Below are 22,720 nucleotides of genomic sequence, written 5' to 3' on the forward strand. Positions count from 1 at the left end.
TCCAATAAGTTTCTTGCATTTGTGCATGGTCAGGGTTTTCAGGGTCAACTCACACATTACTGACTGAAAATTGTAAACCTGAAATTTTCATGTCATACTCCAGTCACCTAACAAGGGTGATAACTGAACGAACAGCCTTGCTATGAATGAAATCCATGTGGTGATGCATTCTCAAAACATCCATTATTATTGTATCAACATTGATTCAATCCCATATATCTCCCAATTTCGACAATCATACATTGAAAGTACAGTTCCCATACTTTTTTTGAAGAATTAATATAGAGAATACTACACTCAGTCTGGAAACGTGTCACTCATCACTTGTACTGTAGTACACTTTTTGCATGACATGCCATATATATAGGGAATACCACATTCGGTCTCATTATATATGAAACGAGTGTCACTGTCACTCGTACTGTAATACATTTCTTACAGAATGTCACACTTAATTTTGTTAATTTTAATGGTTTCAAACTGACACTTCTTTCATAAAGAGGTTATGGAAGTATTTCGTCCTGCAGTACACTTTTTGCATGATGTCACAGTGTAAAAACGTAACTATGCTATTATCGTCTGCCCACTTGGTAACAGATATCATGATGCAAGTCAGTTGTCATCACCTCATATGGCCACCTACAGTTAACTACTCTGTAGCACCTCGTTTCTTGGTTTGCAATTGCTTCACCCGACTAACTTCACTGGTGGAAACTGATGTAATGTCTCAGTTAGGCACACAATTAAACAACGACACAGCAACGTTCACAATGTTTACATTCCCACAATGCATATAAGTTGTAGAATTAATGAATTCACATGTTTCTTATGAATGAAAATGTAGTTCTGTCATGACCTATTGAGAAGTCATTGGTCATCCAATCAAATTGTTAGAACCTCAGGTCAAATCGTAGGTCAATGACATACGACACCCATGTGATGTTTGAGATTAGTATGCAACTATCCATATGTTGACCACATGGGTAACAAATATAAATATCTATATTTATATAACACTGGTTAATGGTTGTAAGAGTGAGTGACTGGTACAGTTCTAGGAATTTTCCAGCTAATGGGCTTCACACATTGCTCTTATTTGAGGAATCAAACATAGGTCTTCAATGTGACAAGCAATTGCTTTAAACAGTGGACTAAGACACTGCCCCGATGTGGTGGGGTAGCCTAGTGATTATAGCTCTGGCTTGTCATGTCTAAGACCTATGTTCGATTCCTCACATAGGTACAGTGTGTGAAGCCCATGTCTGGTGTCCCCCACCATGAAGTTGTTAGAATATTTGAATATTTGAACAGGATATATTGCAGCAAGATGTATTTGATGATCTGTTTGTAGGAGACAAGCTGCCATGGTCTGTGAAGTTGGAAAAACTAACAGTGTATTCCCTTCACAAGGAGAAGACAACTCTGTCTCTCTTTAAGCCTCTCAATGTAGCTTCGACTGTGGCAGTGAGCTGCAAGTATACACCTCCAACATCAGACAACATAACAGCCCTTGGTCTCTGTCTCCACATTGACATGCAGCCCCCAACAATAGCTGTCTCCAAAATACAGGTAACTCCACATACTTGCCCCTGTTGAGATATTCAATAAGAATTAATCTTTTGTCATGTATTCAGGTATTCTGGCAACTTTGAAATTCTAAAAAGGTTTTGAACTTTTCTACTTTCTTTTCAGAAATTCACTATAAATCTGTCTTTGCTGTATTTAATTATTTACCTTTTACTTGGATTTTATAAGTTATATAGTAATACATTTGTTAAATGCTGTATCATTTTGTCCCATACAAAATGATTCTTTTTCCTTATCCTGACTCTTGCTTATTTGTTTATGTCCTTCTATGAAAAAAAATAGTGGAACACCTGAAATCCCTTGAAGTTTCCTTCTTTTGAAGCGGATGTACAGTTAGCCTCACCTACAGTCTTCAACTACTAGATACTACTAGATCATTGCTGAAACAATGGACTAGCTCTTCTACTTAGTCCTTCAGCAATGATATTGTCCCTCCCGACAGACAAGACATCTACGTCAAATCTTGACTCCTACTACCTGAAGTACAGAGCTTCAGGGAATCAGCTGAACATACAGCATCTAGTGGACCTTTATCTACTGCATCTTCAGTGACACTGCAACCTTCAGATGGTCTACTTTCAACGCAGACATCCACAATGTCTACACTGAGTATGTCGGATGCTTCTACGGATCAGTGCATCATTTGAACAACTATTACAGTTACCTTGCATGATGATGATTCAACAGCTGCAGCAGGTCTGTCAGATGATGAAGATCTTCACCATCAGGTGTATCATCTCGACGAATGCACACATGCGTGCATCCTGCTACAGCTGCAAAGATGCATGACTGCATTCCCCAACTGTCACAGACGTTGTCATCGTTTGTTATCTTCGTCTGATTTGGTATCCACACGCAGGCTTATGTGGAGGCATTTATGGAATGACGACCACTCCAGGGATGCACACAGACATGAAGATCATGGCACGTTTGGCACAGGGATGACGTTAAACCTTTTATGATCACTTGCGAATGCATTTCGTGGAAGAATAAATGACTCATTGGAGAGTCTGACTGATGCATACCAATGCCGTTTAACATCAGAAGTTTCCAACTTCAAAGAAAATAAGACAATTTATCTTCTGTACTTACAAAGGATAAACAATTTGTTTGCAAGCATCTGGCACTAACATCAGGTTGTCGTGCACCAGCAGCAAAGTGTTCAACAAGATTATTTTGACTCTTCGGTCAATAATAGGAGGACAGTCTACCTATGTCAGTATTAAGCGGCGGAACGTTTCGCGTGCTTCAGTGGTCTTCTTACAGCAGACTCAATGTTGTTTAGCTGGAGGCCAGCCTTATATGACAGTTTTGCCACGACAGCCAATCAGCTTTAAATAGACTTCACATGGAAGACAGCTTGGTCACAACAGTGTTATCGATCTGAAGATGAAATGATTCCAGTACCAACATCTTCATTACAGATGAAGCGTGTACCCTGTTTGTACTACCTCATGAATATTCAGCTGATTGAAACGTTCCTGCAACAACGAGCATGGTGGCTTACACAGAATGGTATCACATTACCAGAAGATTTGATGAAGGCAGAGTTGAATCTAATGCAAGTTTTACATTCCAAAAAGGAAAATCTTGGCAACACAAAAGTGTTGAGACAAGATTCCTGCCAGGATTCGGCAAGTTCTACTCTCTCCATTACCACTACAACAGTGGCAGTGTCTTCTTGGTCTTCCCACCTCAGTGCAGCATTTGACCTGAAGGGAAAGATTTCAAATACGCCCGTTACATTGCAGAGACTTATTTGACAGAGCTGAACTGCAACAGTCATCTCTACATAGATGTGTCGCTACAAGGTTGAGGTGCCACAAGACAGAAATTTGGGTGAACAACAAATGTAGTGAAGACAGTCACTTTGGCTCTGTGTAGATCTACTCCCTCCTTATGCGATGATAAATGGATGTGATTTGAGACATACGCCAAGCTGAAGGGCTTCACTGCAACGAAAACCACACATCCTCAAGTAGCGGACTACTTATGTCACATACAGTATCCTAGAGGACTTAATGATTCTACACTATCGACCTAGTTAGCATCACTCAGCTCTGTCATCACAAGGAGATTTGGGGTCAGATTGGTGAAAGAACCAGTTTTACTCGCCTTACTATGCTCGTTCAAGCTGGAAGACTAACAACGCAGATGTAAGGCACCAGCTTGGAACTTGAATGTTGTATTTCAACATCTCGCCAATGACACTTACAAGCCTCTATGTTGGACATCCTACAAACTGTTCACACAGACAATGCTGTTTCTACTCGCAATAGCTATGCCAGCATGGATGTCAGAATACATGCTCTGGAATTAAATTGTACATGATTCAACTCCAATCATCGTGAGATTGTGCACCAAAGACTGATCTGATTTTATTTTCCAAAAATCAGCTGCCTGGACATCTGGTACGACAAATCCACATCCTGGCATTATTGACAGTCTTTGGGCTACACGGTACACAGGATTTACATGGTACACAGGATGCCAAGTGAACCAAGTCAAGGAAACAAAACTTCAAGTGCTTCATATTCATCCCACTATCTACTGAGACCACTATGGAAGTATTCGGCTACATTATCTCAATATGGACGAGAGCCGTTATACCGAGGGCTTACAAAGCAGCAGGACATGAACCTCCTCGAGCCTCCAGTCCACATGTAGTAAGAGTCTTGACGTCAGCACCCGCTCTACATGGGAATAGCATGCTTACTACGAAAATGGAGGGTTGCTTTTGGAGATCATCCACAGTGTTTACCAACCACTAACTACGAGACATCACCACTGAGGACATTGCTGGCATTCATCAGTTTGCGCCACTTGTTTTACCACAACAACTAATGGTTAAACAATGGCGCTGAGGTTCACTTACTGCTTATTATCAAGAGTGATGATGACCTTTCTCTATGATGAGGACATCATGAAGAAAGACAGAGTTGCAATAGATAGCTAGATGGAGGAAGAAACTAGTGAATGTAAATTTCACTCTTTGTCATGTGACTTGTTGAGGTGTAGATGCTCTGCGGAGTTAAAAGGTTGACAGTACATGCTCAGGTCTCAGACATACTAGCATGAGTGATTATGACCTGGTACTCATAAGGAAGATACTTGTACTTGTGAAGGGTTGCAACCTGTCTTGATAGGAATCTTGACATACAGTTACATTAGACACTAGCAGGATGCTAGCTGATCTATATATCATCATGTTCCAGTCACAAAAAGAGAAATTCGATTGGGTGTGATCCCCCCGTTTCACTTATGAATATTGGAAGATCAGGACTGAATTACCGCTGTTACAGTTCCCAAAAGGGGAGAAGTGCTGGACATTATTTGGCAGCAAACAGAATCCTTCCTGGTCTAACCCAACACTGATTCCGTCGGATTCTGTAAGCAAATAACCATGAGTCAGGATAAGGAAAAATCTTTAATTTTCTGAATAAAATTGATATTTCATACTTATCCTGACTCATGATGTCAAGCCCTACCTACTGCCTCACCCAGACATGTTGGATTCTCTGCAATACTTGTGTCAGGCTTATGGAATAATGGAGAGAGTGACAAACCAGTCTGGACATGTGACCAATGTGGTGGTAAACGAGGAGGCTTCCTGTTGGTGAGTGTCATTGTATGTCCACTTCAAAAGAAGGGAACATCAAGGGATTTCAAGTGTTCCACTATCTTCGCATAGAGGGAGGAGATAAGCAAATAAGCATGAGTCAGGATAAGTGTAAAATATCAATTTTATGTAGAAAATTACATTCTGGAACCATCAGAAATATATTCATTTATATGTGTCTTGTTATAGTTAATTCTAAGAGAGGACACAATCACTTACTAGATATGCCATGGAAAAGAAGCAATAGCCTCCTCCACTGCAAGTATTAACAATTTGCTAAAGCTAAAATAATAAACGTCATTGGCAGATCCGTAAGGGAGAGAGAGAGGAAAGAAAAAGCCCCCCTTTGTTCAGCGGCTTGATCTTGCCTAAAAAATTCCTGGACCCACCTCTGAACATTTTTTCTGAATGTTTGTGTAAAATTAATTTCCTTTTACAAAACTGTCATATGATATATTGCACAGCTTTTGTTTATTGTAATGTGAATGGGCATCCATACTTTTTGTTTCAGACACAGCTGTGTATGTCTGTGATACAGAAGGCACTGATGTTGGTCAGTAAAGGGACATCACTTTGCTTCAACCTGTGGAAGATGCTCCAGCCCCAGAAAGATGTACCCATTGCTCAACCGATCTCCAGCTCTACTGACAAGAAGGTAGCCAGTACATTGTCATGTGACAATGATGTTGTGATAACTGACCAATCAGAGGACATCTCACGTGATGAGAGCAGCCCAGTGCATGAGATGGTATCGGAGGACTTGAGTAGCCAGCCAGGAGTGAAGTTATCACTGTGGACCCAGCTCCTGCTGCCCAGATTTGAGGTGAAGCTTTATGGAAAAGAGAAATTGTCAGCATCAGGTAAGCTGAATGTTTTGTTGCTACTAAGTCACATTTATGTAATTATATTCTGGAAGTAAAATAATGTTTAAGACTGAAATGTAGCTGATATCCTCCTTTTATTATGTGCGGCTGTAAAGCTTATGACTTGATATCAATAAACAGTTTAAGCATTCTATTGTTAATTCATAATACTATGTAGTTATTCAAATGAAATTAAGTATTTTCAACGTGTTTTCTGCTTAAAAACCAGATTTTTTTTCTTAAATTTTGTTCAAGGGAAAAGTTTTTGATACAGAACTTTTATCCAGGTACTGAACTTTTAAGCATTGGCTTCAGGCTCTGTTTGATCATCCTGTCTGACTGAAACTGGCTGGAGGTAAAACTAAAATCAGTGATGTTAATGCTAAGAGTAATACTCATAGGCAATAGCATTTCCTTGTCTTGCTTTATAGAAATGTTAGACAGTTACATTGTTTTTTCCTGCATTTTGTTTGTATGTACGGGATGTTTTTGACAGAGACCTGTCTGACAGTTGTGGCTGAGGATGTGGCAACCTCTATTGACATCCAGCAGGTATATTCCAAGGTCAAGGCTACAATGGGGTCATTCAACATAAATCATCTACAGAGAAGGTAGGTCTGAGCCACAGTAGACATGAAAGAAGATAAATGTCAATCCTGACTCTGTCAACCTCATGCAACCAGATCAGACATGCTGAGATAGTAATAGACTGGCATATTACATGCAATGGTTTCAAATTTCCAATTATTCAGGTGAGCTCCAATCTTGTGCTCTGTTGTGTGTATTGCTTAACTGTACTTGTGGTCCAGTAATACGATGTCCATCACTTCATGGGCGATGAGGTAGCCTAGTGGTTAAAGTGTTTGCTTGTTACACTGAAGGCCTGGGTTCAATGCCCTTTAATGGGTACAACGTGTGAAGCCCGGGCATCACCTGGTGTAATGTTGCTAAAGTCGACATAAAACTAAACTCACTTAGTAATTCCACCACTTTCCTATTTGCAACTCTTGGGCATGTGGGAAACCTATGATGGTGGATTTGAATCCAGTTTTGACCCTGTTTTGACCCTGTTTTGATTCTAGGTTTTTCTGCACCATAGCCTTAGTCATAGATTCTGACACCTGCATCTCTTTAAGACTTCCACCCACATTGAGATAGTTTACCATGACGTACCTTGGGTACTGTTCATGGAGACGTAACACAAACTTTACTCACAAAGCACAGATGAGTGTCCTGAGACATAAAATCTTTATACTAATCCATTTAACTTTAGGGCTTCCACCCACACTGAGAATCCTTACCGTGATAGAGCTGGCATCTTGCTCACTCATCACAGATAAAGTGTCCTGAGACATAAACCTATTTATTAATCCATTTTGAAAAGGATGCCTAACATCAGTTTCATGTATATGGTTGATGAATGTATTTAGTATGTTCATAACTGTTATTGAAATATTTCACTCTGTCATTGATGTTACAGGCAAGATAGCCCATGGGAGAAGGGAGCATGTGAAGGAATTCTGATGTCTTGTAGGGGTGAGCTGCCCCGTGATACCCTCATTGTCAGTAACAAGCTGTGGACATCTGACAGCCAGCCTGTTGTCCCGCTGTTCCCATCATCTGAAGGCATGCAGAGGGAGCAGACCAGTGGCTTTCTCACGTTCACATTCACCAGAGCTTTGTGTAAAAATGTCTCTAAGAAGATGAAGAAGACAAACATTGAGCTTTCAGATTTGACAGAAAATGAAACCGAATCATCGTTTGATGAGCTATATTTTCATGAATATATATCAGAAGTGTGTTTGAAGACAGATCCATGTGATATTGTGTTGTATCTGCCTGTTTTTGACACTTTGGTAGACATATTTGATTTTGGAAATTCAAGTCCAGACATTGCACTGACAAAATCGGCAAGTCAGAGGCTGGTTTATGCACACAGCCACCACAAAAAGAATCAGTCTCCTCCATTTTTCTCAGCTTGTTGCCTCCCCTTGATTTATGCCAATATTGGCAGTGTCAGGGTCATCCTGCCTGATCCCGATGGAAGGCATCTTGAAATGGGAAGCTATCAGAACGGAAGTGACAAACTAAATGATGACGCAGCCAAAAATAAATCTGGAAATGATTCTGAAAAATCACAGTTGAAAACTACTCTTGACCATGACATGATAGTTGCTCAACTGCATTCCATCACTGTGCAACCAAGGGCAGACAACCCACTTCCAAGGGAACCAGTGGAAAAGGACTTATATCACCGAGCTCTCCACTCTGGCATAGCCCAGTACCCTGGCAGTGCTGTGGAGGACAGACAGTACCAGGCAGACTTCAAGGGATTCTCTCTGTGTACAGGTATCAAGTACTCATTCATTACACAGGTCTAGAATACACATGTGAAATTAAGTTTCATTAAAATCTGATCTTAGCTCTTGCCACTACAACAAACATCTGAGGAGATTCCATTATGAGTGTATATTCTGAAAACATGCTCTATATAAGTGCATTTACCTGTTCAGGTCATAAACAGTAGAGGGTTGAGATAGCCCAGTGGTTGAAGTGTTTGATTGTCATGCTGAAGGCCTCCGTTTGATTCCCCATGGGTACAATGTGTGAAGTCCATTTGTGGTGTCCCTCACCATGTTATTGCTGGAATATTCTTAAAAGTGACATGAAACCCAACTCACTCATTGTAAGTAATAACAGTATATTTTCCAAGTTGGTAAAAGTACAAGCTTGACTTATGTTCAGATGGAGGTTGTGTTTGTCACTGGAGCTGAAAGGTCACGTGCAACCAAAAAATCAGACATAATTAAGACACAGTTATCACTTATTCATGATATATAAAATGCATTGCTGACTAAGAAAAACAAATTAACAAAATTATAAGCATGTAATCACAAATCAAAAGTGCAATATTATATACTTTGGTTTACCTCCCTCGAAACGAAGCAGCTGAGATATCGAACCCAGTTAGAGCTGATGGGTGTGCATTCAAGTGTAGCAAAGCCTTTTCATTGGCCACTGTTTTATTTGCCGATATGCTTAGCTGGCTCTTTGTCTATGGCTTATATGCCCAGGTGTTAATTTCAAACTGCATGTGGTCAGTGATTGAAGTTGTGCTTTGCATATTGTCAATAGCAGACAGACAGGCAGGCAGACATATGGGTGTTAATATACCAGAGTTTTTTCTGTGACAGAGTCTGCTTATCACAATCAACATGTTTTGTTTTTTTATGTAAGGTGTAGATTATTTATTTGTTTGTGTACACAACCACAATTAGCTCCACAAACCTGTTCACTGCGCATACGTGGGCACAGTGCAACCTAGCTGTTGGAACCACTTTTTCCCCAAGCACTGGGGAAAGTTAGTGAATCCTTTGAACTCCTTTGGGATTTTTTTCATTGCGATTTTTTTAAAACTTTTTAGGTTGAACTGGCATTTTTGATGATTTGTTTCGGTAAGTGCATAACGAAAGGTATCAGAATCTGCAAAGTTGTGTTTTATGTTGTATGTGACCTTTAACATATCATCCATTCATTATTGTTTCTTTGTTCTCAGCTGTAGGATTAACTTGTTTTTGTATGAACACTGATAATGAGATGTTATCATCAACGTGTTACGATAAGAATTGTCTTAGAGCATTTGATCAACCTACTCACTCACTTTGGTACAAGTCTGTGTTATTTTCATGTTTATGTGTTGTATTCAGCAATATATACCACTCATGTTTCGATGGGGATAACCCATCATGTCATCCTGTTTATATGTTATAAATGAGAATCACTTTGATGTGTCATAAAGAGATGAAAATATCACTTCTGAAATCTGTTTAGTGTCCCCCACTTCCAAGGACTTCCTTGGTGTAGAACAAATTTTTCCATTTCCAGGTTGCTGGGGTGACCTAGTACGAGAGTCAAGGCGTGTCGAAAAATACAAGCCTCCAGTCAGTCCAGGTGTGCAGATACCTGCCCTGGAGTGGAACACGTTCCTGGCACTGCAGCAGTGAGTTATGGCTAGTATATAAATGTCACTGGATTGTCAGCATCTATTGGGCAAATATTATGGGAGACAACTTCTCTATTGCATGTCACAGCATTTCTGGGCTATTCCTTGCCCCTTTGTCATGTGAATTAAATGCCTCTTTTCTTGTAAATGCGTCTCAGGAACCTTATCATGATTGTCAGCATTATTCCACATGTTGTATCATGTTTGCTCTTCCATCATTCCTGATTACATTCAGCCCCTTGAAGGAGTATGTTCACAGTCTGCTGTTTGCTCTTCCGTCATTTCCTGATTACATTCAGCCCCTTGAAGGAGTATGTTAAGTCTGCTGTTTGCTCTTCCATCATTCCTGATTACATTCAACCCCTTGAAGGAGTATGTTAAGAGTCTGCTGTTTGCTCTTCCATCATTTCCTGATTACATTCAACCCCTTAAAGGAGTATGTTAACAGTCTGCTGTTTGCTCTCAGGGAATTCAAATGAGTCCTACTTTGCAAGAAATTTGTTTGAATCCTGACCATTACCTGATACTGAACTGATGTATGGTCTGGTTGAAACATCTATGTTATGGAATCTGTTTGTGTTTGTTGGTTAACAATAGCTGCTATACTGCAAGTTGTATTCTCAAGTGACGGAGGAACATGGGTATAGAAACTCATGTAGTGATGATTCATCATTATGTTGATGTGTAATTTTCAACTGTTTGTTTTTCACTGCGGTCAGTGCTTGAATAACTCTCATGTTTCAGTTGCGTATCATTCACTGTCTTTTTCAGAGAAGAAAGGGAAGAGATCCGTCTGATTCCCATGGCGTCTGGCTTTGACTTGTGTCTCGTCATGGCACCAGCCATTGTCTACAGCAGGAGGGAACCTGCTGAAAACATGAAAAAGGTATATGGCATTATTATAATGATTTTAGAGATTTTTAATTAATTTTGGCTTACCAAATACCATTATTTTTTAATTAATATGAGAAAATCTAAACATGGTTTTCGTGTCTATGAAGAAATACACTTTGAAGTTTACTGTACCTCACATTATATTTCATACAAGTTTGTTGTTTTCTTTTTCAGTATGTCCTTGTTTGTGGGTATGCTGCTGAGATGAATGTCACCAGTGACCTTGACCTGTATCTCAGTACCAACCAAATACTCTTCATGTCAGAATTTGCAAGAAAGAGTATGACACACCTCTCTGGCAAATCAGAAAAGATCACATCAGCAAAATCCACAGGTACTGGGAGGTCAAGGTCATCAGGGCGTGCCCATGAGCACCATGGGATTGATAGTGGTGTTGAAAGTGACATCTCAACTGTGACAGCAGATAAACCGAGACAGGTCAAATCAGCATTGTCCTCAAAGGTCGTGACCCCAGTTGACCTTGGCCTTGGATCAAAGGTCATGCCATTCCACATTCTTCTGACAGCAGGACGCATTTCATGTACTGTGTATACCCATAATACTTTGAAAGAAGACAGTTTCCATGCAGCAAGTAAAGATGAAAAACATAAGAAGATTGTTCACAAGTCCAAGTCTGCATCAACACTGAAAGGGGATAACCTGGAACACTTAACAAGCAACATGCCTTCACCAGATAGTGAAGAGTCATATCTACAGCAGTACGACACTTGCTCAGACTTTGAGTTTATGCACATGAACAATGATAGTGATCTGGCCAAGAAAGTGGTGGCCCCTGGAACTGTGTGCATGAAACCTTTTCTCTACCTTTACTTTGCTCAACCTCACACGATCATCTCATGTCAGACGACCAGTCAAAGGTTTGAGATGTCTTGTTATGACATCATCGTGAAAGGACCAGCCAGCCAATCAATCATTCCAGGTAGGTGGAGGGCAGTATATGATACCTGTGAAGAACTGGTTGATGACGATTTATGTCGGGTTAAATATCTTCTCTAAATTAATATAATTGCATCTGTGCTTGTCGTAAGAGGCAACTAACGGGATGGGGTGATCAGACTCGCTGACTTTGTTGACACATGTCATAGTATTCAATTGTGTAGAGTGATGCTTATGATGTTGTTCACTATGTTGTTTTGTCCCAACTCTTTTAGTTACAGACAGACACCTTGTAGCAGGAATATTACTGTGTGTGGCATTAAACATCAAACCATATCAACAATTGCATCTATAAATGTTTAAATCCTGGTGTGTGTAGGATACAGATTAAGGTTACAGATATATGTCCTTTTAATAGAAATGTCCTGTATGAAAGTATTGCTAATCCCCAAAGTACATTAGTGTGTGATGCCTGATGTGATGAGTAACATGACTCCCATGTGTTGTGTCAGTTGAAGATCACCGTCTGCTGCCGGATTGTTCTGACTTCAGCAGTTACTGGATTGAGACTAGGGCAGGACAACCACACCCCAAAACAGGCATCCCCCCTAGTCTCTACACCCTGCAGATCACCAACTTTCTGCAGCAACCAGGTACAGGATTAGTTTTTGAGAGAAAATTTGATCTACAATTTATATATTAAATGCTCTGAAACCTGAAACAGCTGTCTGATCATGCTGTTTTTTCCTCTCCAAAAGTTTACTGACTTTTCTTTTTCGGTACTTACAGCATGTGTAACATTGAAGCTAGAGCGTCCTATCAAAGTCAACCTGAGTTTGAATAAGGTAGAGCAAGTCCTGGACTTTGTAGGGGAGATAACCACATCTTCATCTACACCCACTCAGAACAGGGAGTCATCGAGGGCAGATATGGTGATGGAGGAGACATCATCACATTCGAGTCCAGGTGGATGTGATAAACTTTTATAGACCATCAAAGGAAGAAATATTTACTTCAGTTTTATTGAAAACAGTAAAGACACATATTGTGTGCATCACCACTGTAAGAAATATTATACTCACTCATTCATATTTCATGTGTTATGTATTGATTGTATATAATGTCATAATGTTATTGACTTACAACATTGCTGAATAATTTTCAGGTATATTCTCCAGTCTGGATCACTTGGAGTTTATGACAGATCAAATAGTGGTTGCCGTGGATTTGTTTCCTGAAGATCATTCTCCAGGATTCATGATATCCTCCTCCTCACTCCGAGTCATCACTGAGTTTCAACAGGCCAAACATGGTGAGTTGGAGATGGAAATGTTTGCCTTGCCGTTCCTTAATAATACAAAATTGCTTTTGTAGGCCCATCTGCTCTTTTGTTTTATAGACTTTGGACCATCAAAAGTATCTACCTGTCTTTTAACCATTCATACTCTATTTAACGATGAAAGACAGTTGCTGTAAAAGAGTTTGATAACCATTTTGGGGGTTTGTTGAGAATGTACACATACATACCATTTCATCCCAGGTGTGTCAGACTCTCTTGGCTGTGAGTTGTTCCTCAAGGATCTCCTTATGAAGACAGTCCTGGACAAGAAGACACGTGCACTTCTAGGTCCCGCTTCAGTCAACATGGATCTGTCTCTAGTCTGGACAGAGCACAGTGGGACCTCATCCATCCCGCAGATCACTTTTGCCGCAGAGACGGGGATCCTGCCAATATATGTGGGCCAGGATCAAGTAGTGTGTCTACAGCTCATGGCAGATCAGGTCAACAAGTTCCTCCAGGTGAGCACACTGTGGAATATGTCAGCAAACATTAACATTTCAGTGAGTGAGTGTGGTTTTAAGCCACCACCAAAGGGGCCACCAGAAAAGGGTCTCGCACATTGTACCCACATGTGGAATTGAACCAGACGTCCAGTCATTGGTTTCATGAGTGGATGTTTTGAAGTTTAGGCTTCACCATTGTCCGTACATTTCAGTGGAATCACTTTGACATTGTGAACAGAATTTCACTTTCACAATTAATGAATTCATTTAAGAAATATTCTTAAATAAACATTGATTATGTTAGCAGATGTTTCAAATGAGTTGATCAACAAGTTACAAAAAGATTTGGAACAGTGCTGCACCTGTTATAACAGAAAGCAAGCCATCTAGTTACATATGACCAATTCTCCAGTCTCTCCACTGGCTTCACATTCCTTAACATATCAAATTCAAAACACTGATTCACAAAATGGGACCTGTCTATCTTCATGACACTGTACACTTGCTCCAGAACTCTGCTTAAATGATCAGTGTCTCCTGTCCATGCCTGCTTACAAACTCAAATTGTTTAGTGCCAAGTCCTTTCTGTGTGCACCTGCTACCCTTTGAAACTTTCTTGATCTAAAACTAGTACTAACTCTGCCAAGCTTCAAAAAGAGACTTGAAGTACACCTCTTTCAATGTTTCATAAATCCATGTATTATCTTGTGCATATGAACTGTCAACTGTCAGTGCTTTGAGCCTTGCCTTAGTGTGGTGGAAGTCAGCGCTATATAAATACTGTTATTATTATTTGCAAGAGGAGGTTTTTGTGATATAGTCATATAACTGACTGTCACTTACATTAGCTTGTTTTTGGATGATAAGACACTATACAAGAGATAACTGGATTTCTTCAAAAATAGACTATCACGCTGATAGTGATTACAATGTTTAGCAAAAATTACTTCCTTATGTGCACATAAACTCAGATATTTTGATTGATTTTGTCATCTGCAAATGTCTTGAAGATGTATATGTCCTGACCAGCAAAAGAAATGCAAGTCAAACCCTGGTTTTCAATATTCCCTTCAAACGCCACTGGAGTCAGCATGAACATTCCTTGGAGCCAGTGTCCGAAATAGCCACTGGTTTGCTAGCCTGTGGCTAGTAAAAGTCTAGTCAGGCCACTAAATCTCAAGTCACTGGCCTGACTGACTAGTAAATTTTCATCGGGTCATTTTGTGAATATATGAAACAACTCTCCTGTATGAGGTCCACTCATTGTGTTACAAGTGATCATATCTGGTCTCATCTTTTGACAGAATCGATTTCCCAGCAAAGAAGAGCAATCTGGATCTATTCCAGAAAGTGGTGGCGGTGTAGGTGATGGGACTGTAGCATCAGGGATGTCACAGTTCATCCACAACACGACCACGGATGACCTCAGGACTGCTGGCTTTGAATACATAGTTGATCATGGTAGGTGTTAGAATCATTTTAGGCCATGCTGATCTGTTGACATGTTATTCTGAACAAAGCAAGGGTGAACATTGCAGCATGTTGTCAACCTCATCAGATGCGTATTCTGTCCTTCTTTACAGATGCAGTTCAATCTGTACACTGCATCATTCTGTCTACTGTAGCAGATGCATATTATGTCCTGAACAGATGCAATTCTGCCTACACACTGCATCCTTCCTTCTACTGTAACCGACTGTCTGCATCCTTCCTTCTACTGTAATAGACTATCTACACACTGCATCCTTCCTTCTGTAATAGATGTCTACACACTGCATCCTTCCTTCTACTGTAACCGATTGTCTGCATCCTTCCTTCCACTGTAATAGACTAGACACTAGCATCCTTCCTTCTACTGTAATAGACTATCTACACACTGCATCCTTCCTGCTACTGTAATAGACTGTCTACACACTGCATCCTTCCTTCTACTGTAACAGGTGCATATCCTGTCCTGAACAGATGCAATTCTGCCTGCACACTGCATCCTTCTTTCTACTGTAACACACTGCCTGTACACTGCATATTCTGTCCATCTGAACACCCATTTACCTTAATATTCATGTTATCTGCTGATATAAAAAGACAGAATGCCACACACCTCAGTAGATATGTAATCTGTCAGACAGACACAATTCTGACAACCTTAGCAGACAGATAGTTTGTCACTCTGCACAGGTCGTCATTTGTACAACCTATATGCCTTCTATCAACTGTCAAGTAGATGCTCTTTCTCTTAAAGGTCACATGCAACGTAAAACACAACTTTGCAGATTCTGGTACCTTTCGGTATGCATTTACCGAAACAAATCATAAAAAATGCCAATTCAACCTATAAAGTTGAAAAAAACGCGATGAAAAAAAAGCCCGCGAAATCGGAGTTCAAACGTTTCACTAAATTCCCCCCAGTGCTGGGGGGAAAACTGGTTTCAGTACCTGTGCTGCGCTGCGCCCGTGACGCATGCGCAGTGAATAGGTTCGCGGAGCTTGAAACAGTATGCATGCCTAGCGTCTGAGGTTGTGAGCAGTAGTCTAATCTTGGTGGTGTACACAAACGAGTAAATAATCTACTCGTTACGTAAACAAGCTTGTGGTAAGCAGTGTCTGTCACAGAGAAAGCTCAGTGTCTGGTTTATTCACACCTATGTGTCTGCCTGCCTGTCTGCTAAAGACAACATGCAATACACAGCTTCAATCATTGCCCACGTGCAATTTGAACTTAACACCTATCAGACTATACGACATAAAGAAAACAAGTTGATTTATGACTCGTGCACCCAAGTCCCGTGTCTGCCACATTATGTAATTAGGCACGTGTGATACACATGACATGTTTTTATGTCTGTGGGTTGCAAACATACTACATTCATTTTTTTCGGATGACTGGATCTGACGGAAACTGGTGCAAACTCTTGTCAGTTTCAAGTCCTGCTTTGTACTTGGACGAATGCCAGATTACAGTCACGCAGTAGTTTACCATCTCTACTGACATGATTTTTGATTGGATCGAGCGCAAATTCAGAGAACATGTATTTTCCAAACCCAACATCTCTATATACATTCTTCATGGATAACGACTTCTTTTAGTGTATATGATTTTGTTTGACAACAGTATATGAATCCATACTGAAACGACGCATCAAGTACACATAAAGAAGTTGTTTCCATACAGAATCTTACTTTCCTGTGACTGGCTATACTTCTAAAATGCCCATCAAACAGATCATCTTTCTGTACACACAATGAACCCTCAGCATATCAGCAAATGAAACAGCCAATCGGAAGCCGTCGTTACACTTGAGTGCATATCCACCCGCTATGACTGGGTTCGGTCTCCCGAGGGCTTCGTTTCGGGGGAAGTAAGCCCAAGTACAAAATATTGCACTTTTGAATCGCGATTGTACGCTTATAATTGTGTTTATTTGTTTTTTTAAAAGCAGCAATGTATATTATATGTCATGAATAAGTGATAAATGTGTTTTAATTGTGTTTGATTTTTTGGTTGCATGTGACCTTTAAGGTTAGTAGATTAGTGTCCTGACATGTAACAGATTTTGCCTCTATATTTTACTGTGCCTTCCCTGTGCCTTCCCTCTTCATGTTTTGTTTTGTCGTAAGTGTACAATTTCTGGGTGGAATTTGACAACATTTTTATCACAGAATCATGTGGAAGATATATCTGTGTTTGCAGATGGGTCCGGCCTGAAAGCAAATCCTGGTGAAATTGTCTTCTGCAGCAGTAACAGCACAGAAGATGGCAACAGCACCATGACCTGGACGTACTACCAGCCACGGGTCCTCTCTCATGTCAGTGTGATGCCTGTGCCCTTCGGCCTGTCATCAGAGAACAGACCAGACAGGGTAAGACTTTGCCCATCATCTTTGTCTCCTCCAGATTATGATGGTGCTCTCTCGAATTTTCCACATGGAGAATAAGATATAGAATAGGTCTTGATTGGTTTGTCTAACTGAGACCTTAATGTTTAGTGCTGCTCTGACAAAGCTTGTGATGTAGGCTAATGTATTTAATAATAGCTGATTGGCATTTCATAACATTGGCTCACTGAAACGTAGACTTGGTCTGTTTTGGATTAAGTGTTTGATCAGCATTCTAAAAGCTGGTGAGCATGCCAACTTTATTGATAAACAGCTTGTTTATTGTGTAGGGTGACATTTGGATATTGATTCTTACATAGTTCACTACAGCCTTATAATGGTTCAAAAATCTACTCAAAGTGTCACTCTATGCAAAAAACAAGAAGTTGTTATCCTTGAAGTTGTACACCTCTTTTGAAATAAAGTGGTTAATCATTTGTGTATGAACAATGTTAAAACTAAGTGTAAACCTGTAACTCCTTACAGCTTACATTAATCATTTTCCTGATGTCACACATGGCTTCTGTATCGATAATATTGCATAAGTTGGAAAATATCCTTGAATCTGCAGTTTGTCTGACCCACCTTGTTGTGCTTCAGGTTCCATGTCTCCTTCAGTACTATGACAAAGCCTCTGGGCAGTATCTGGGACACATAGACTTCTCTCTGACCGAGAACCAAAGCTTCACCCTGCCACTACCAGAGGTCAAGATCAACAACAACCAGGACCTGGTGGTGGCCCAGACCTGGAGAGTCATCATTTACCGGGATGATGATGATGAGGAGGAGGATGGGGATGAAGGGGAGAGAGAGTTGTCGTAAGTCCTGTCATGTTGACATTAGATAGCATTGAATCTATGAAATGCCCCAGATGACTTGATCTGAGTATTTGTCCCTTTTTTGCCAGACTGTTTGTTTCTGTTTTTGTTTCAGAAAAAAAGTAAAGAGTAAGAAAATTGGTTTTAAAAACTCCAATTTGAAAGCTACATATTAAAACCATTAACTAGTTCTATAAGTAGTGTTTGTAATGGAAATGTGCGATGTCCATTACAGACCAGTGAAGGAAGATAACTCTGAAAGAGATATCATGGTTCTCCCAGCATCCCTTGCAGCATGTATGTCTGTAGACTCCTGCTTTGTCCCAAGCCTCATTCCCATCTTCCAGGGATGTGTATCCATGGCAACCATACAGCTACACTTCATCAATCACCTTCAATATTTAGGAAAGGGTAAGTCATTTCACAGTCTAAGTAAACTTAGCCTCAGTACGTCACACTCCACTACTGAGTCTAACAAAACCTTATGGGAGATTGTGTCAGGTAACCTTTGAGATTGACCAGTCAGAATACAGCTTATCAAATCGCGAAAGTGGATATTCGCACATACCTTTTGAACATTTTATCTGGAAAAGCTTCGTACTTGAACAATTCTGGATGCTATTTAGTGTACGCTTGCTTCCGGGGGATACACACGACACACATTACAACCATGACAATGGTGAGTAAACAGTTGCTGAAAATAGTGTTTTTGGCAATATTCAAGGATGCCATCTTGTGGAAATATTAGCTAATGGTAAGCATGTTAATAGAAACCCCAAAGCGTATATACTGCAGGTCAATTAACTGTGTTATATGTGAATTTTTGTTTGTGGAGGGATCTGTGTCAGTGACCTGAATATTTTATAAGTCCCTCCGATCCCTAAGTAGTTGCCGTTGTCTGATTGGTTAAATCTATTTAACCATCTCTCATTTGATTGGACTGTCATAGGTTGCTCAAAGGTTACCTGATGTGACCTTCTACTAGGGTTTATTAGACTCAGTGGAGGAGTGTAACGAATAACATGGAGACTAAGTTTACTTAGACTGGTCATTTCAGAATTTAAGAAAGCACATAAGCCAGAAACTGGATGGAGGTAGGTCATGTTATTAATTAGAACGGTTAAGTCATATCAGTGTTAAGGTAATGGTATATCATCAGAAACAGAGTATGGGTATGTTATGTCAGTAATTTACCAATGGTGAGCTATGTCAGTGTTTAGGTAAGGGTGTGTAATGTAACAGGTCAATTCTTCATAACCAGTATTAAGGACATACACGGGAGATAACTCATAATAACCGTCAGTCAACACCAATGACTTTGTGAATCTTTTGTAGGAAGGGGCTTAGGTTTTCCTTTTTGATAAGATGTACCACATTGTGTGAAGTCAACAGTCTCCTAACATTTTTAAAGTCAAATGGTTCTTGATGCATGTTCAAATAATAAACTAGTGTTCAGGATAAGATTTGGATGGTGTGTGCATTGTTTTTGCATGGAATAGAAACAAACAGTGCACTCTGTCCAGCTCGGACTCTGTCTTTCTTGGATTACTGCATATATTCTGGACTGAACTTATGGTCCTGATGTAATCTTTCTTTATAGGAAATTTCTGTGTAACTTGGATCGCTGTCTAATTCAGACTTTTTCCCAAACTGGTCCAAATTAGACAGAGTGCAGTGTATTTGCTTGGTTCTGTTATGACACATTACTGATGCGGTCTCTGCTTCCAGGAGTCCCTACCAAGCTGGCTCCTTACACAATGACGTCTGCTCAACCTGAGGAGCATGAGTTTGCCATACTCACCATAGACGACCTCTCTGCTTCTTTCTCACATCTGCTAGGTCAAATGAGCAGGTCTGAGGTTCAGGTCAGTATGCTGCTGAAGCTCATATGTCTCTCAAGGCAGGATTGTTTGCTGTGCTTTATTTTGAGGCTGGAAAATGTTTGCTAGTTAAAGATTTGTCAAAGATTTGACTAAAATGATAGGCATATCTGTTTACCATATATGTTAAGCATATATGGGTGTTTTGTGGAACATGATTCTGGATTATTTGATTTTGTCAGCATAATGCTGACTGTAGAGTTAGATTGTCCTGTAAGTAGTTCTAAAATAATTAACATTGTCCTGTACAAGCAGGTTGAGGTCCAATAAAGTAAGCAATGGGATGTGTGTTGAATTGACTTGTCCATGTTGGGTGCAGGTGTCTACCACAGTAGGGCTGGAGGTACTGGAGCATCGGAACTTGACGATGGACATTGTGCTGCAGCCCACTATGCTGGACGGCTACCTGGTGGTGCTTCACAGAGAGAAGGTAGGACATCTACCACATGTAGCACCAAGTACATGTAGCTTTGATGATACAACTAACTTCAGAGTTTAACATGACTTATGTTCCTGTTTCAGCCACCGATAATGGAGTGTAACTGCAAGACTGGCCCAGCAGTGTTGAGGGTTGGGAGTGGGGCAGTGCATACACTCACTACATCTCTACAGGCATGGAGTATGGTGAGTCTACACATTGTTCCTTGTTTCCCTTTACAACTTGTAATACTGATGGTTTAGTGCTGGACAAGCGGTGAACCTGCTGTTCAACAACATGACGACCAAGAATCGAAATATAAGTTGATCTGATCAATACTGACAAGCGAAAGTACAAGCAATTTCTAATTTAGGATTCAGGGAGAAATTATATGCCTGACCAAGAATTTTCATATAACAGTGAAAAGTCAATGTTGTGACTTCTCACACACAGTGAAAATTCAGAAGACTTAAAGGTTCTAATGATTATGAAAATGTTTTTCTAAGCAGTCAGAATGCAGGACACATTTGATGCTATGTTTTGTATCTATATATTTTGCAGTTAAATGGAGAAACTGGTGCGAAAAAGGCACAGGCTGTGTTCAGTCACATTGTTATATGCAATGATACACAGCAGACAGTCAGATTTGGCCAGGTGAGGACATCCAGTCGTGTGTGTTGTTTGTGAATGATATATGCTTGGGAGTGTGTACATTTACATGGAGTCATTGGGCAGAGGGTACTCAGACATACAAAACATGTACATTGTGAGCTCTTTGATTGGCAATTTAGAAGTTGGGAAGTGACCTATTGAACAAAGTGTATGGATAACAACTTCTATTTTCTTGTGAGTGTGATTTTTGATACAAATTTTTGTACCATTGTCAAGCAAGGATGTAACATGAACAGGGAGAAGATATATGTGATTGATTGATTGAGTTTAGTTTTTGCCGCACTCAGCAATATTCCAGCTTTATGATGGCGGTCTGTAAATAGGTGAGTCTGGACCAGACAATCCAGTGATCAACAACATGAGCATCAATCTGCACAATTGGGAACCGATGACATGTGTCAACCAAGTCAGCCAGTCTGACCACCTAATCCCATTAGTCGCCTCTTACGCCAGGCATAGTCACCTTTTATGGCAAGCATGGGTTGCTGAAGGCCTATTCTATCCCGGGACCTGAATCCAACTAAGAAAACAACATAATTAACATAAATGGCTTGGTAGGAGGCTGATACATCCATTGAGTTGACAAGGGGAAAGGTGTGACGATGATTAAGCTTAGCAGTAGGATCCTTCCTAAAAGAAGTTGTTATCCATACAGAATGTTCAGTATGAGCCTCTGTCATATTTCATGTTTTTAAGACTGGTTTAATCATTAGCATGAGTTGTCACACCTGTATTCAGGTGTGTGATATTGCTTTGCTCTAATTAGCTGAAGCAGAGATTTGGCAAGAGACAGGTATCCCCATAACAATGTATTTAGTGATAGATGTCTTGAAAGTTCATTGGTTAATCATCATTAATATGCAAATACAGTAACTTGTACATATGTGTGTTAATTGAAGTGTTGTAACGTCCCATTCTGCAGGTTGGTACAGATGAGAACCTGGCTCTGGCCTCTCGGGAGATGCACTGCTACAGCTGGAGGTCTCACAAGACCAAACAGGCGAGTGATGCTTAGACAAGTCTGTTTAAAGTTGCAAAGAAAGTACTATGTATGTGTACTGTTTCAAATTTAATGATGCAATTCGATACAACAATCACCATTACCTTTAATGAATAGTGGTTAAGGCACTTGATCGTCATGCTCATGGTGTGTTCCTGACATTGGTACATTGTGTGGAGCCCATTTCTGGTGTCGCCCACCATGATATTGCTGGAATTTTTATAAAAGCAGCATAAAACTAAACTCACTCTCCCTCACTTTCTTTTACCAAGGTTACTAATCATGATGAACAGACTTATGCAGCAACTGGACTAATTGACCTTGGAGTTTAGTCTCAGTCCATGAGATAGATTTGTGTATTTTCAATTTCCAGATACATTCTTTGAGAACTTCAATGTGAAGTGAACA

At 40.1% G+C, this 22,720-nt stretch overlaps 1 protein-coding gene across 1 annotated transcript in view; it reads left to right on the forward strand.

Moving 5' to 3' along the window:
* LOC137277883 (intermembrane lipid transfer protein VPS13B-like) overlaps nt 1-22,720 on the forward strand; it is a 57,148-nt gene that overhangs the window by 12,413 nt on the left and 22,015 nt on the right. Inside the window, exons 16-35 of the mRNA XM_067809869.1 lie at nt 1,352-1,569; nt 5,718-6,066; nt 6,566-6,680; nt 7,550-8,418; nt 9,955-10,069; nt 10,844-10,958; nt 11,141-11,906; nt 12,376-12,516; nt 12,653-12,829; nt 13,029-13,175; nt 13,404-13,663; nt 14,953-15,109; nt 17,340-17,509; nt 18,125-18,336; nt 18,578-18,753; nt 20,071-20,207; nt 20,542-20,652; nt 20,745-20,846; nt 21,202-21,294; nt 22,235-22,312. Of these exons, the coding sequence (XP_067665970.1) occupies nt 1,352-1,569; nt 5,718-6,066; nt 6,566-6,680; nt 7,550-8,418; nt 9,955-10,069; nt 10,844-10,958; nt 11,141-11,906; nt 12,376-12,516; nt 12,653-12,829; nt 13,029-13,175; nt 13,404-13,663; nt 14,953-15,109; nt 17,340-17,509; nt 18,125-18,336; nt 18,578-18,753; nt 20,071-20,207; nt 20,542-20,652; nt 20,745-20,846; nt 21,202-21,294; nt 22,235-22,312 (4,508 nt within the window). The remainder of the gene's footprint in view (nt 1-1,351; nt 1,570-5,717; nt 6,067-6,565; nt 6,681-7,549; nt 8,419-9,954; nt 10,070-10,843; nt 10,959-11,140; nt 11,907-12,375; nt 12,517-12,652; nt 12,830-13,028; nt 13,176-13,403; nt 13,664-14,952; nt 15,110-17,339; nt 17,510-18,124; nt 18,337-18,577; nt 18,754-20,070; nt 20,208-20,541; nt 20,653-20,744; nt 20,847-21,201; nt 21,295-22,234; nt 22,313-22,720) is intronic.

The sequence above is a fragment of the Haliotis asinina genome, chromosome 3, assembly GCF_037392515.1.
Source record: "Haliotis asinina isolate JCU_RB_2024 chromosome 3, JCU_Hal_asi_v2, whole genome shotgun sequence".
In the NCBI taxonomy this organism is placed as follows: domain Eukaryota; kingdom Metazoa; phylum Mollusca; class Gastropoda; order Lepetellida; family Haliotidae; genus Haliotis; species Haliotis asinina.